General features: G+C 44.7%; 1 protein-coding gene across 1 annotated transcript in view; it reads right to left on the bottom strand.

Moving 5' to 3' along the window:
• LOC123517537 (low-density lipoprotein receptor-related protein 2-like) overlaps positions 1-15,895 on the bottom strand; it is a 346,506-nt gene that overhangs the window by 96,203 nt on the left and 234,408 nt on the right. The window contains 1 exon segment of the mRNA XM_045277692.1: positions 14,859-14,897. Coding sequence (XP_045133627.1) covers positions 14,859-14,897 — 39 coding nt within the window.

Genomic DNA, 15,895 nt, shown 5'->3' with positions numbered 1-15,895 from the left:
CTGCAAGGATTTGTCAGGCTTACACGAGAGAGCCCCGGCATAAAACATATCTACCTTTATCTACTTGTCGTTCCCATCAATAAAAAACAGTCGAAAAAATTCATCTACACGTCACCTTTATCGGACAAACTTCTAAGAACAATCACTCACAGGGCCGTCTTGCTAAACACACGACCTTCTTCTCCTCGACAGTTATGCACCACCCACACGTCACCTTGCTGCATCTCCTACACTTCACCTAGCCCAACCTACACAACCCTCCTCCTCTTCCTCCTCCTCGTCCGTGTCCGCGTTGCTGCCAGTCATGCTCCCTCAGCACAGACCTTCGCTCCATGTACGCACCACTGCCTCCTACTGTTCCTCCGCACGCACTCAATTGCCTTATCCTCATGCCCCTCCCCCCCCACCACTGCTCACTCTCTCAGTACTCCTGTGGTAATAGTTGTTTCCTCAGTGCCTGACGGAGGACGCCACCTGTGACTGACTAGCTGACTGACTGACTGATTAACTAACTGACTGACTGACTGATTAACTGACTATCTGATTGAGTGACTGATTAACTGACTATCTAATTGAGTGACTGATTAACTGACTATCTGACGGATTAACTGACTAACTGACTGAGTGACTGATTGACTGACTATCTGACTGAGTGACTGATTAACTGACTAACTGACTGAGTGATTGATTAACTGACTGAGTGAGTGAGTGACTGGGTAACTGAGTAACTGACTGACTGACTTATGAATTGACTAACTGACTGATTTATTGATTAACTGACTAACTGACTGACTGACTGACTGACTGACAACTGACTATCTGATTGAGTGACTGATTGACAGACTAATTGCCTGACTGATTAACTGACTAACTGACTGACTGACTGATTAACTGACTAACTGACTGACTGACTGACTGTATGCAGTTCTCCCTGTTTAGTATATTTTGTTTATGGGAAGGTGTGGATAATGGATAGCGTAGGTATATAATTTAGTGGATATATGCAGTAGAGTTAATTTTGGTATATCCTTCTTCTCCTTTTCCTTGTCGCCTCTCCTTTCCCTTACTCCTCCTCGTCTCCACATAACGTCGCCACCACCACCACCACCACCACCACTACTACAGCCACCAAGCCACCTCAGGGGACAATTATCTTGCTTCCACCTCCATTACCAGCACTGCCACCCGTCGACCACCATCACCACCACCATCACCACTATCGTCACCACTCCCACCACCACGACCACTAGAACTACCACCTCTATTACTATCAAATGATTATTACGATTATTTTTGCCATTACTATTATCATTAGCATATAAACGATATCCTTTTACGGCAGAATAGAGTTAAATCTATTGACGTATATAGTAATAATGGTAATAATAATAATAATAATGATAATAATAATAATGGTAATAGCCGGGATCACAAACATCAATACGGTAACAAATACGGAACAATACGTGTACGAGTTCGTTACCACTCAGATTGGATTCATTAGTCATATGCACTCAACCCTCCCTGTACATTTTACATCCACTGTTATTCCCTCCCCATTTTATTTTATTCCTTTATTTTTACCTCCCGTCCGCCAAACTCTATTTTTTTTTACCTCCCCCACCGTCCCCCTTCCCCTCACACACACACACACACACACACACACACACACACACACACACACACACACACACACACACACACACGCACAGCAGACTGACCGACCCACAAACAGTGATCAATGAATGCACAATGTCAAAGCGTTTCCTGCCACATTTTTTTTCGCTTTCTCTATTTTTTTCTCCTTTTTTCTAGTGAGCGCAGCCTTCATGAAAAGCTTCGCAACACCGCCACTGTACCGCCGCTGCACCGCCACTGTACCTCCCTCCGCCAACCGCCCGCCGCCCCGAAACTACTGCGACAAGGAAGTTAATAATTCAGCCCTTAATGGCGAAGCGTGGCGGAGCGGCTGGTGTGGCCTGGCGGGGCGGAATACCAGGATACATCTTAGTGGGAGATAAGACGGAGGCGAAGGCGAAGGAAGACGCTACACGGAATGAAGGAAGAGAGCACACGAAGGAACACAAGGGAAGAACAAACGAGGGAGAAAGGAAGAGAAAGAGAGCGGGACCAGCAGAGATAGAAGGAGTGGGTATATACACGGTCATTTAGCGAGTGTAAAAGACGTTTTAAGTGGCACAGGAGGTAAAAAGAGATAAGGAATAGCCTGGGTTCCTATATATAAACCAACACACAGTTCCCTCTTTTCCTTTCTCCTTCGCAAACTATCCGGAACGACACTAGATTTATCTGCGAGAGTTATAGTGGTCAGAGAGAGAGAGAGAGAGAGAGAGAGAGAGAGAGAGAGAGAGAGAGAGAGAGAGAGAGAGAGAGAGAGAGAGATATCCTTGAAAACACACAGGTCTTTCTTATCGGTCTAGCCATTTCCCGTGTTTTCTCCATTGCTTCGCTCGGGAGTTGAGAATCATCCCACCACCACCACCACCACCACCACCACCAGTATGACCAGCCAGCGCCTCGCCTCGCCTCACCCACCGCTGAGCCCCGAATCCTCATGCATCGTTCACACATCCGGCCACCTACATACCCCGGGGACCTTGAGGACACTGTCTAAAGGAGAAATGGCCCTTACACTTCTCATTTTTAGGGAGCTGAGCTAAAGAACAGGTACTGGTTGGGATATCACACTTTGCAATTATTATCTTTCTCATCCAAACGATATTTCTGATTATTATTGTATATTTTCCCTAGACACGTATTTTTTTTTTCTCATTTAAAGTAGAAATGGGTGTTATAGTTTTTCTGTCTCTTTTTATTTGGGTGGAGGAACCAAAGAAAGAGTATTGGTGGTAGGAATGTCACACTGCCATCGTTATCTTTCTTTTTGTTTCTGATTATGGCCACTCCGAAATGTTCTTCAGGCACGTGACTGTTCTACTCCTGCAGTTTGTTAAATAGTTAAACAGCACTGAAAGGACAAATATTTACTTCCCAAATACCATCGTTATCTTTCTCTTTTTTTCTGATTATGGCCTCTAAAAAATGTTCTTCAGGCACGTGACTGTTCTATTACTACAGTTTCTTAAATAACTGTATAGCATTGAAAGGACAAATATCAACTTCTAAACTGCCATCGTTATCTTTCTTTTTTATTTATGATTATGGCCACACAGAAATGTTCTTTAGGCACGTGACTGTTCTATTACTGCTGTTTCTTAAATAATTCTACAGCTTTGGAATGACAGATATTTAATTCCCCTTTCTTGTTCTCTATTCTCTTGTTTATCCTTATTTTATTCATTGCAGAATCTTAATAAAGGATGACTATTATAAAGAAAAGGTTCATTAATGTTTAGTATTCAATTACACTCTCTCTCTCTCTCTCTCTCTCTCTCTCTCTCTCTCTCTCTCTCTCTCTCTCCTTCACCCTCACTTCTCTCCTCTCTCCTCCCATAATTCTCATTCATTTAGTCTTCCTATAAAGTTATACAAAAAATATATACGAAAATAAAAAAAAGTCTCTCTCTCTCTCTCTCTCTCTCTCTCTCTCTCTCTCTCTCTCTCTCTCTCTCTCCCCTAACTTCCCCTCAACTCCCTAACCCTCTGGCCAAATTAAAGATAAACATAACTGTCCGCAAACGAATATGACCCGAACAAATCCGAAAAACACGTGATCAAATAGACTCCAGCTCTCTCATTATAAAGGCACGAAAAATGAGAAACAAAACCAAGGACGAGATTAACTAAGCTGATGTCACTGTTTACACGGACGAGGAACACAAAGACCAGGTAATTAACAGGTAAACACACACACACACACACACACACACACACACAGACACACACAGGGGAACTATTAATTTCTCAAGATGAAGAAGAAGAAGAAGAAGAAGAAGACGAAGGAGAAGAAGAAGAAGAAGAAGAAGAAGAAGAAGAAGAAGAAGAAGAAGAAGAAGAAGAAGAAGAAGAAGAAGAAGAAGAAGAAGAAGAAGAAGAAGAAGAAGAAGAAGAAGAAGAAGAAGAAGAAGAAGAAGAAGAAGAAGAAGAAAAAGAAGAAGAAAGATGATGATGATGATGAGGCTGATGAAGAAGAAAAAGAAGAAAAATAATAATAAGAAAAAAAAGGAGATGAAGAAGTAGAAAAAGAAGAAGAAAAGAAGAAGACGCTGTATAACTCTAACTAAACCTTTACTCTGATCTTGTGAAATAAAACATCAAAATCTCTCCTCCCTTTAGATAAAAAAAAAAATAAATAAAAAAAAAATTCCTTCGTTACTTTTTTCTTCTTTTCATCTCACGTAAAACACTTCCGACCTTGAAACGAAATTGGAAAAAAGAAACGAAAAAGAAAAGAAAGAAAAATGAAAACAAGTCAGTGATATAAAAAAGATAATTGGAAAAAAAAAGACTAACAATATGGTAACTGTAATAGAGGAGTGTCTTCAGAAGGCTTAAGGCAATCCAATCCAATCCAATCCAAGCCAATCCAAGCCAAGCCAAGCCAAGCCAGCAGAGTGAGGCTTTGATATTTTACCAACACGCACACAACGCCAGGGTGAAGCCAAGGACATAGACGGCCGGACACACACACACACACACACACACACACACACACACACACACACATTACCAGAGAGAGAGAGAGAGAGAGAGAGAGAGAGAGAGAGAGCGCTGACACACAATAGCTTCCAGAAATAAAAAGAAAAAAACAAGTGCATTCTTCGCCACTGGAGGAAAGCATCGATAACAAAAGGAATCAGCGAGGGACAGCGAGGCACAGCAGTCACCTCACAAAAGAAAGACAGACCCAACACAGCAACAGAGCAGCGCAGACACACGGCCCATGCAGCGGAGGCAACCACCGAGGCAGCCGGCTGTTCTACGCCCTCCATTGTGGCGGCGAACCTGCTTCCTGCTTGCTCTCCTCTCTCTCTCTCTCTCTCTCTCTCTCTCTCTCTCTCTCTCTCTGGATTAATCTCTAAAAGATGTCCTTTTTCGAACAGCAGTTTTCAAATATCCACGTGTTATGTTGCTTGGAATCTTACTGAGTTTCAGGTTATCTTGTGAAGGAGGAAGTCAAGAAGCAATGCACGGAGAAGGTATGGCTCATCATCGTCATATGGGAATGATGTGGGTGGCTGTGGCGGCGCGGGGAGGGCGGGTGAGGATACGAGGAGGAGGGAGCTTGAAAGATTAGTAAACAGCAGGAGTAATTGGTGTTGAGAGGAGTAAACGAGTATGAAATGCAAGTCACACATGTGGAAGAAGCTCGTGTGTGTGTGTGTGTGTGTGTGTGTGTGTGTGTGGTAGTAAAGGTGCGTGAGAATGTAAGTGAGGTTGTAGTGTGGCGCAGGTGTGTGCTGTGGTGTGGCGTGTGGTGACTGCTTTTGGTTGGTAGATGAACTGCGAGCGTGGGTGGGTGAGGCGTGGGCGCAGGCGGGGGTTGGTGACCAGTCACACTGCCTCGGGTTAGTCGGTGTTTAAACACGCCTGGCAGCCTGCCCGCCGCTGCTTGCCTCTTGGGTAAGTAGGTAACTTTTTTGCACGGGCCTTTCCATGAAGCAAACAGTATGAGTGCTTGGGCATTACCTCCTGCATGTCTGATGAACACTTCATTCACATCATCGCCAGGTACTTCCCCGGCGCTCCTTGGAACCATACCAGGCTATCTCAACATGCAGGTGAACCAAACATTTTCTATTGTTTTCACATCGGTTTCATATTAATAAAATTAAACTATCGCAGATGACAAGACGTCCTAGAGGGTATCATATATTATTTGTTTTTCACCACATCTCGAGCGACACAAGGCTGCCTCAACATGGGCTCACTGGATCACGCCTTCACTCTGCTTCCTATACTTCCACTCCATGGGAACAAAACTTGAAACTAAAACTGACACAGACGACAACACGTCTTGAAACACATCGCCAGGTATTTTTTTTTCCCTGACGTGTCTTGAAGTCTGTTTCAACACGAAGGCAAAACACGCAGCCATCCTCTGCCATTTCTGAGCCGCCTGACATTGCGCCTCGGGCCGTCAAGTCGTGCCGCCCGTGCTCTGAGTGAACACACAGGGAAATTCGATACCTTTGTTCCCAGAGCGAATTTCCGTCAACTAATGCTTTAGTATCCGATCGCAGGTTTTGTAGCATAAGCGCCTTAACTGAAGCAGCTTAAAGTCATGGCGTTCAGGTAGAGAGACTTTCCTAGAAGCATATTAGTGACTTACAAATATTCTACAACGCCAGGAGCAAGTGTCACGTTTTGCAGCTGACAGTGCAGTGACGAATACTTTCAGGAGAAAAAGCAATGAAAGCATCTGTAAGGTTCTACGAGTGGCGGGAGAGGGATATAGATTAAGAAATTTTCTCAAGACTTCACGCATTCGGTCTTCCTGAAGGAGCCAAACCTTATAAGTTTGAAGCAAGAAAACTTCCCGAGGGGTTAAACTTTTCCTGAAGAGACCTCGCTGGGGAGCCTCGCTGCGCCCTGCACGCCACTAGCAGCCGTTCGTCAGGGTCCACCACCACAAACCACCCCGGTCATCTTCTTCCGTCTGCTCCAGTAAGGGGTCACCACAGCGAATCATCTGCCTTCACCTCACCCTGCCTTCTGCGTCTTCTCTCCTCACACCCATCACCATCACGCCTTCCTTTAGTGCATACACTAACCTTGGATCTTTCTCTCCTCTTCCTCACTAATCTCTTGTATTACATGGACAAACTATCTCAGTCTCACCTTTTGCGCTTTGCCTCCAGACTGGCTATTACCTCGTATAACAGTAATGTTCAAAACACCAGAATATTATTATTAACACGTTATCACTTATTGTGGCAATGGGTTATTCTTCCCCTTAGCACTTTACTGCCCCATATCTCTAAAACACGTGCCAGATGTGGTGAGGGCCCCCCGAGGCAGAGTGGTTCCCTGAGGCAGCGGGACGACGCTCTGGTGAGAGGACGTCGTGGTGCTTTGGTGCCTCGGTGCCTTCATCCAGCAAGGTCACTGGCTTAGTTATTGCTGGCCAGATGGTGCCGCCCTACAACCATGAATTGGAAACTCTATAGAGGCAGAGCACAAAGGGACAAACGTGTGCCAGGTGAATCAAGCTCCAAGTTTCCATCACAAAGCTCCAAGGCAATAACAACGCAATAAGTTTTCCTTCACTGCAAAGGTTATTGTATCTGTACCGGCATATTATTATTATCATTATTGTTGTTGTTGTTGTTCTTGTTGTCATTCCTATCATCTTTATTATTATTCCCTCGCTTCAGAGCTCATCTCTTCCTCTCTTTAACCCCCCTTCCCGCGGCAGCATGTAATCATTGTGTTCCAGCGACAGTGCCCTCGGGTCTGCTGCCTTTGTTCTCCAGCACTCTGGCTTGAATACTGAGGCGACCATCGTACTGGAAGAGGGACAGAAAAAAAAGTCTTGTTCTGGACCTCCAAGTAACGTATTCGATGTTTAACTTTAGTCCTTGTCTCCAACTCTGCCTTTTTGTTTAAGATTAGAACGCGTGATGCTTTTCCTTTCTCTCTCTTTCTGTTTTTTTTTTTTTGTTTCCTACAACAAATAGTCGTTTCCATGCAAAGCCAAGAGGACGTCCACCATTTCACGTAGCAAGTTTCCCTCAACAAAACACTCGCCGCATTACACTTTCCTTAGCACAAGACATATTCTGCCTCATGCTTCCACTTTCTCCCTATTTCACATCACTTTCCGCCTCCACCTTTCCCTTAAGGCGCTCCTTTCTTCCCTCCCGCCCTGTCTCGAAGCAATCCGGACCTAGCGCTGGAGGCAGGAGAGGAGAGAAGGAGAAGGGAGAAGGGGAGGAAAGGGGAGAAGAGTGGTGCTTATTTGGTTGGGTGAGTTTGACATGACGAGAGAGGAAGATAGGAAGAGAGGGAGAGGAAGAATCCTTCTCTCAATGAAAGTTCCGCGGCGATCTCTCCTAAAAGCATCCCGGTGTTCCCCGTTACTGGTCCCCTTTCCCTTCCGTCTTAATCCCCGACTTCCTCAATTTATGCCATCATGTCTTAACTTCTCTTTGGTAGAAGATCCCCTGCATTTTGTGAGGCTTAAGTGATTCGGCATTACTCTTAAAATAACTCATACCTTCTGTTGCCTTCAGTCTGGAATTCCTCTGCGAAGTTATTTGTGTTCTTGTCCTTGTCCCCATGCAAAGTTCCCTTGTTTGGGGTTTGGAGAGTTCAGTGTGCATTGTTATAATAGTAGAGATAGATTCTACTCCTAAAGGAACTAATATTGTGGTCTTCAGTAGAGTTTAATAGATGATTTTGTTGTTTTCCCAGGTTCAGATTGTTGCTTGTGGCTTGCTGCAGAGTCATGTTCTAATATTACTCTTAAAAGAACTAATACCGTGATCTTCAGCAGAGTTGACCTGTTCTGCTCTCGTTGTTTTCCCAGAGTTTCCCTCATTGGCCTCGATCTCAAGTGCTGCGTCTGGTTTATTACAAGATTATATTCAATTATTACTTAAAAAAAAACAATGTCATCTTCAATAGATGACCGACCTATGATATTGTTTTTTTCTTTTTTTTCAGAGCTGTCTCTCTGGCCTAGCGTGTATAAATGTATGGCTTGTTGCAGCGCCACATTCAAATATAACTCATAAAAAAAAAAACTATCGTCTTCAGCAGAGTTTGCCTACGATGATGTTGTTTCCCCAGAGTTGTCTCCGTGGCTTGGGTTTGAAGTGCTGCGTGTGGCTTGTTGCAGCGCCACGTTCCCCAGTGCCAGGGAGTTGCTGCGTCAGGGCAAGGTGCAGCGGCTCGTAAAATTGGAGGGCAGGAACACCCCCCTCCCTCCCTCTTTTTTCCCAGGACACAAGCGCCGCCCCGCCCGCCAGTTTGTCAAGTATTTCTTTTTCAACGCAAATAACAGTGCAAACGCAACAAAGCTGGTAGCTGTGTAGGGACTCGTGGCTGCCTTACTCTATTATACTCGATTTTTACACCTAAGGATCGCTGATTTAAAGGAAAATCTGCTATAAATTCACATCCTGGACTTCTTTTTTATAGCTAGTTTATTTTTTTTACGTCCTCAAGTTCTAGTTTTTGTAGCGCATAACCAGTTCCTCCACGTAGACGTTTAGGTAACACGGTTCAGTTAGGCAAAAAAAATATTAGGTAAATATTAAAATGAACAAAAACAACAGCCTTATTTAACCCTCTGCAGCATTGGTCACTTGTGTTGTGCCAGCGTTGTTATAGTTATCTCACTCCACTGTTATCTCAGACTAACGTACAGTGTTCCCTCGCTATTTCGTGGTTCGACTTTCGCGGTCTCACTGTTTCGCGGGTTTTATATGTAGTAGTGTACCTGTAATATATATACATAAGAAGCATCAATATCCCAGCTTTGTCGGAACTAAGTCTTGTAGGAGACAATAAGCCAATATAGAGAAACGAAATAAAGGAAACATAAACGTGTTATTTTAGTTGTGTTCAGCTTCTTATGCACCAAAACAAAGAAATGCATGCGAAACGCGTATATACATATAGGCCTTATCTATTAATCATATATACTAAGATAATAATGGTAACTTACAGTATTGTGATGATAAACCACACTATGTATACTACTGACCGTGGCCATGACCTCGCTCTCGTGCTGTCCTGAGGGTGTAACATTGGGAGAGGCTGCACAGAGGGAGGACAGACGGGACACCACCTGAGGGCCTGAGATGCATGCCCTGCCCCGCCTCATAACCTGTTTGCTAATTATATCACTTACTTTCTGGAAAATCTAATCCGATTACCCTCAAGTTTTCTTTGATAATCCCAAGTAAGAGCTTCGGAGGTGGTGTGTTCCCCTTGAAGTAAGTGGAGGAGGAAGGAAGGAGGAAGGAGGAGCAGCGGGGGCGAGATGGAGCTGGAGGGCGGCCAACCAAGACGAAGCAATCTTCCTCTTTTTCTTCCATCTCCTGCTTCCTCCAATTACTCTGCCTCCTACATTCCCTCCTCCTCCATGAGTCTTTCTTTTTTTTTTCTCTTCTTCTTCTTTCTCTCCTTCACTTCCCCGGAATCATCTTGGTTATCAGTAAATATTTGCCAGCTACGCACTTATTACTTAAACCCACATCTCTCCATCTCTACTTCTCCGTCTCATACTTCTCATCTTCCTCGCTTGTCTTCCTCTTCTTCCTCCTCCTCCTCCTCCACTTATTACTCCTTATTACAAAACCCACACATTCCACTCACTGTCTCTCACAACATGCATCATCTCAAGTCATATTTCTCGCTTCTCTTCCTTCTCCTCCAATTATCATTCATTATTACTTCATTACTAATCCCACATTCTGCCCTCACTGGTTTTCACTGCATGCATCTCCTCGGTTCCTTCTTCCCATTCTCCCTCTCCTCTTCCTCCTCCTGTTGCTGCTCTTCCTCGTCTTCCACTTCCTCTTCCTCACCTGGCAGTGACGCAACACCTGAAATCCTCCGTTTATCTCCATCTCAATAATACCTTTCAGTCCAACTTTCCTCCTTCATGCTCCTCTTCCTCCATCGCTTCAACACCTTCCCTCCCCCTTTCTCTCTCTCCTCTCCTTCCTCACCCCCATCACAGCATCACCCCTGACATCTCTCCTCTTCCTTACATCTTCCCTCTTTCCCCTCGTCTCTACAGCAGCGTCTTCCTTGCTTTCTCTCCCCACTGTCTCTCCCTTCCTTTCTTAGATGTTTTGGTCCAACTCGGCGCTCTGACGTTGCGTTCTGCCAACGACACGAATTCCCGAGATGCTGAGAAGGAAAGCAGAAGGAGGAGGAGGAGGAGGAGGAGGAGGAGGTCTTGATTGAGACTTGGAAGCTCTCTCTCTACCTTAATGAATTGCCTGAGTTACTATGTGTGTGTGTGTGTGTGTGTGTGTGTGTGTGTGTGTGTGTGTGTGTGTGTGTGTGTGTGTGTGTGAGAGAGAGAGAGAGAGAGAGAGAGAGAGAGAGAGAGAGAGAGAGAGAGAGAGAGAGAGAGAGAGAGAGACTAGTATATACTGGATGTACTCAAACACTGAACCTCCTCATCTCCTCCTCCTCCTCCTCCTCCTCCTCCTCCTCCTCCTCCTCCTCCTCCTCCTCCTCCTCCTCTTTGTTCCTGCTTCCCATTTAAACACCAGACAAGTGATATTTAAAACCCACCCGTGAATACGAGAGGAAGGGAAAAAGCGGGACAATGTTTTCCTATAATCATGTGGTCTTTATAACCTTTCCTCCTTCTCCCCTCCATCTCCTCTCCCTTACTCCTTACTGACACTCCTTACTCCCCCTTACTGACACTAAGCAGTCAACGAAGCCACCAGTATCAACGAGGCGCGGGAGGAATCTTCGTGTCTATTCTCCCACGTCACTTCAGATTAGATTGGGTAGCTTTTAAAGTCTCGCGAGAACTGACAAAGCTATTACTGTTTGCTCTTCCGTTGTGACCATGATCTCTCTCTCTCTCTCTCTCTCTCTCTTGCGGTATCGAAACGCGGTGCAAAATAAAGGTATAGATATAAATACAAAATAAGACGAAAATATACATACTATTGGTTATTAAAATTCACTGCCAGTCTATACATTAAGAACTTTCAATTTTAGATCCTATGAACCACCACCACCACCACCACCACCACCACCACCACCACTACCACTACCATCACTACCACCACTACCTTCCACTTCCAAACCCGCCCAGCCTCGAATTCAACCACTGTCACTTTCGCGAGGACAACCACCACATCCTTGCCTCTCTTCAAGGACTACCCAGTACCTACAAGAGCCACTCTCACTGTTTAAAGAGATGCCCAGAGCCCACTAGCCAGCCAGGTAGGTAGTCAGCCAGGTAGATAGACATTCAGCATTCAGCCAGCCAACACCCAGTCATTGTAGAAACTGTTATCCCGTCACAGATCTTTCTGATATTAACCTCCATTATTTTTTTTCTCTCTATACGTAAGACAGGTACTGAAAATTCTCAGATCTCTGCCTTTTATGGATTTTTTTTTTTCAGCATTGACTTCAGCTCGACGAATCCAGACTATATATATTTTTTTCTTATTTCACTGGAGTTTTTACTGGTGATGTGTAAGATTTTCCTACCTTTTGCAACATGGCTAAACATTAACGCAACTCGGAAGATACAATATTTTTTTACGGATTTATTTTTTTTGAAGATTTGAATTATATAACTCTCTCTCTCTCTCTCTCTCTCTCTCTCTCTCTCTCTCTCTCTCTCTCTCTCGCTCTACTACACGATCTTTATGCCTAGCTTTCCGCCTCTCCGTAAGTCTCTGAGTGCAGGGACGCATACATTACCGCGGGCCGGAACGTAATGCCCATATACACTATCCTGAATGCTGAGACATGGAGCACCGGGGGGAGGTAGAGGAAATAGCCGGGAAAAGTAACGCGCGACACACAGCGGCAGCAGAACAACACAATGAAAGATGCACAGGGATACTCGAGGGAAAGGTACTGTAAAGGAATTATTTAGCACTAATAGAGATGCCAGCAGATAAAAAAAAAAAAAATACAAGTGAGGGAAGTGCAGTAATAAAACAGGAGGTACGAAAGGAATATTCTAGAAAAAGGTACTGTGAAAGGAGAGACAACGATAAGTGAAAAAGCTATGGCCAGAGATAAGACTAAGTAAAGAAATCAAGCAACGATGAAAATATACAACGATAAAAATAAGACATACAAAGGGATACTAAAGATAAAAGTACCATACGAGATTTTTATTTTCTTTACTTGTAAAAAGAAGAGGAAAAGAAGCGTACATACCTTCAGATAAAAAAGACATGCAAGTGGAGACCCCAAACAAGGAAAGAACTGCAGCAATAAAAGAGAATATACGAGGGGATACTTAAGGCAAGCTGTAAAAAGAGGGAATTATTTAGTGGCAATAAAGAGAACGGGGAAAAAAAAAAAAGTTACTTGCATGGAGATTGCAACATACAATAGAGGGATTAAGGAAGCAACTACACCCACCAACAAAATATAAGACCCATACAAAAGACCCATAGTGAAAAGCAAGAGATAAATAATAGGTATAATACTATTAGGAAGATATTTACAAATAGAAGAAAAAAAAAACATACCCAGGAGAGAGAGAGAGAGAAGAAAAAAAGAAAAAGGCAAGTGAGGAAGTCAAACAAGTCTCACTTCTTCCCTGCAAGTAAAGGTCGAGGGGTAAACACACACACAAAGAGGGAGAGTGTCGGCCAGTGAGTGAGTGGCTTCGAAGGACAAGGCGAAGGGAACGAAGGAAGCGGGGACGAAAGGAGGAGGAAGAGAAGGAGGGGGGGAAGAGGAAGATGAAAGAGCGACCAACCATTCCCAACGACCATAAGGCAGTTTTCATGAACAATTACTCGTCCCTGCACCAAATATTACTGTCAGGAGAAGCGAGGCGGCGGCGGTGGCGGCGGCGGCACTCTCCCGGGGAAGTACCGCCGGCAACTCAAGGCTGCGAGGACAAGTTTTTCTTTATTACAGCCACAAAAAATGACGCCCTGGCAGCTGCTTCCCCCCGCGCTAAAAAGTAACCTTCACGCGCCTAAAGCAAACTAAACATGCACACGGAGGTCTTTGAGGTATCTTGGGACAGCGAGGGAAAGACAACAAAAAAAAAAAAAAAAGAATCCTAAGATGACTATTTCCACCCACCCACACACACACACACACACACACACACACACACACACACACACACACACACACACACACACACACACACACACACACACACTAGGCAGGACAGCGCAGCGGCGGACGGACACACATCCCTTCACGCCAAGCATTTACCAATCATGTACTGCCTCACCACAAGGAACACGAGCGACTGGTTACTCAGAGTCGCTCGTGCCATTAAGTATCAAGCGGCGAAGGTCAGGAGGCGAATATATAAGTATTACTCTTCATCATTTTGTGCAGGTGCGTGAGGACAGCCGTGTGCAGTGCCTCGTTGTATAAATGCACGACCCTGCACCTTTGTTATGGCCCAGCGAGGTGCTTCAGCCACGGGAAGGACAGCTAGAGGGGGCGGAGCAGGGAGGGAGGTGGCAATGACGTGTCCTTCGTGTAAACCCTGGCTATAGCGTGGGAGCAGGAGGGCAGAGTGGGGGTGAGACTGACGCTGCATGCATCCAAAGAGTTCCTATACGACCTCATCACTGCAGGGAGTTATTATTAGAAGGCTGAAGTCTCTAACGAGCAAAGTTTCTTGTTGCTCAGCCCTCAAAAACCTCTCAAGATCTGAACAAGTTTTCTTTCCCCTTCTTTTTCCAAGCCCTGCACTGTCCTCCTCCTGCTGGTTCTTTCTCTTTAAAACACCTTTCTCTGGTTACGTTACCTTACGTATATTGGGTCAGATTAGCCAAAGATAAGATAGGTTTTCTTGAACTTTCTTCTTTCTGTTCTATTTAAGACGTCCTTTCTTGGTTATGTTATTATATAATGAGCAATGTTGGGCAAAGTCATTGTAGATTTCTCTTCCACGCACGACACTGTTCTAACATCTAAAATGGTCGTTCGTAGCTTAAGTTATTAGGTTAGGCACTTCAAGGCACTGCGCTGTCCTGGTGCTGGCTCTTGCTCTTTAAATCCGTCCCTCAGGTTCCCTCAGGACACTCGCTGCGTGATCACCGGGGCTGGCAAAAGTTAACCTCAAGCCTTTTCGCATAAATGTTTTAAAATGCGCTACTGCACTGCACTGCACTCCTCAGAGAACCGCCGCAAGACAAGATCTGCAGGGGATGTTTCCAGCAAGGGAGAAAGAATCCTCTCACCTCCTCCACCACCCCCACACAGCTGCTGCCTGCTGCTCTCCTTACCTTCCCAAACGCCATCCTTGAACCGGGCGCGAGCGAAGTCTGGAAGGAGCGCCAAGACTTAGTGCATCAAAGCAGGAATGCGTTCAAGAAGCAGTTTATTTTTTGGGCGCTTTTATAACACTTTCAAGCAGTTCACATCGGGAGACGAAAGGGGAGGAAGAGGAGGAGGAGTAGGAACGAGGGTGGAAAGGTGAAGGAAGTTTGGAACACCTCCTTAGGCCGTTTCTGGATGTTTGAAAATTTTTTAAAACTTTAAAATTACGAAAAAAAGACGAGAGAGAGAGAGAGAGAGAGAGAGAGAGAGAGAGAGAGAGAGAGATAACGTTATCATCTCAGCACCAGTGACGTTTGAGTGACAAGCTCGATCAGGACAGCTTACTTTACTGCCAAAGACCAGATCGCGTCCCCTCGCCTGCTGCTCACACCTTCTCATTCCCACTCCCTATCTCTCTCTCTCTCTCTCTCTCTCTCTCTCTCTCTCTCTCTCTCTCTCTCTCTCTCTCTCTCTCTCTCTCTCTCTCTCTCTCTCTCTCTCTCTCTCTCTTCCCTTCAGGCGCCCTACGTTATCTCAGATCCTGGTAATACTGCAACGGACAACCACGTCTTATTATATACACTCCTTCAGATCCGTAGTATTTCTGTGTGTGTGTGTGTGTGTGTGTGTGTGTGTGTGTGTGTGTGTGTGTGTGTGTGTGTGTGTGTGTGTGTGTGTGTTTACGTATGTCTTCAGGAGAGAAACAAAAAATGATAAGAAGAATAAAAGAGGAAGAGAAAACGAGACGAAAACAACAACAACGCCATCAAAAGAACATCACAAGAAAATACCACATAACAAAACAAAACCTCCATAATAACGACAATAAAACGAACAAGAATGGAAAAGCTTTGCCGGCGATACTCGAAACACAACGAAAATAATAACAATAATAACAATAACAACCATAACAACAATAGCAACAATGACACCTCAGATCCTGCCGGTGCTACTTACCTGAACATAATTAACACCTGAGGCTGACTGTCTTCCACTCAGCGTT

The sequence above is a fragment of the Portunus trituberculatus genome, chromosome 42, assembly GCF_017591435.1.
Source record: "Portunus trituberculatus isolate SZX2019 chromosome 42, ASM1759143v1, whole genome shotgun sequence".
Classification (NCBI taxonomy): domain Eukaryota; kingdom Metazoa; phylum Arthropoda; class Malacostraca; order Decapoda; family Portunidae; genus Portunus; species Portunus trituberculatus.
Note: the sequence above shows the minus strand (reverse complement) of the source record. Positions and strands in the feature narration are given on the sequence as shown.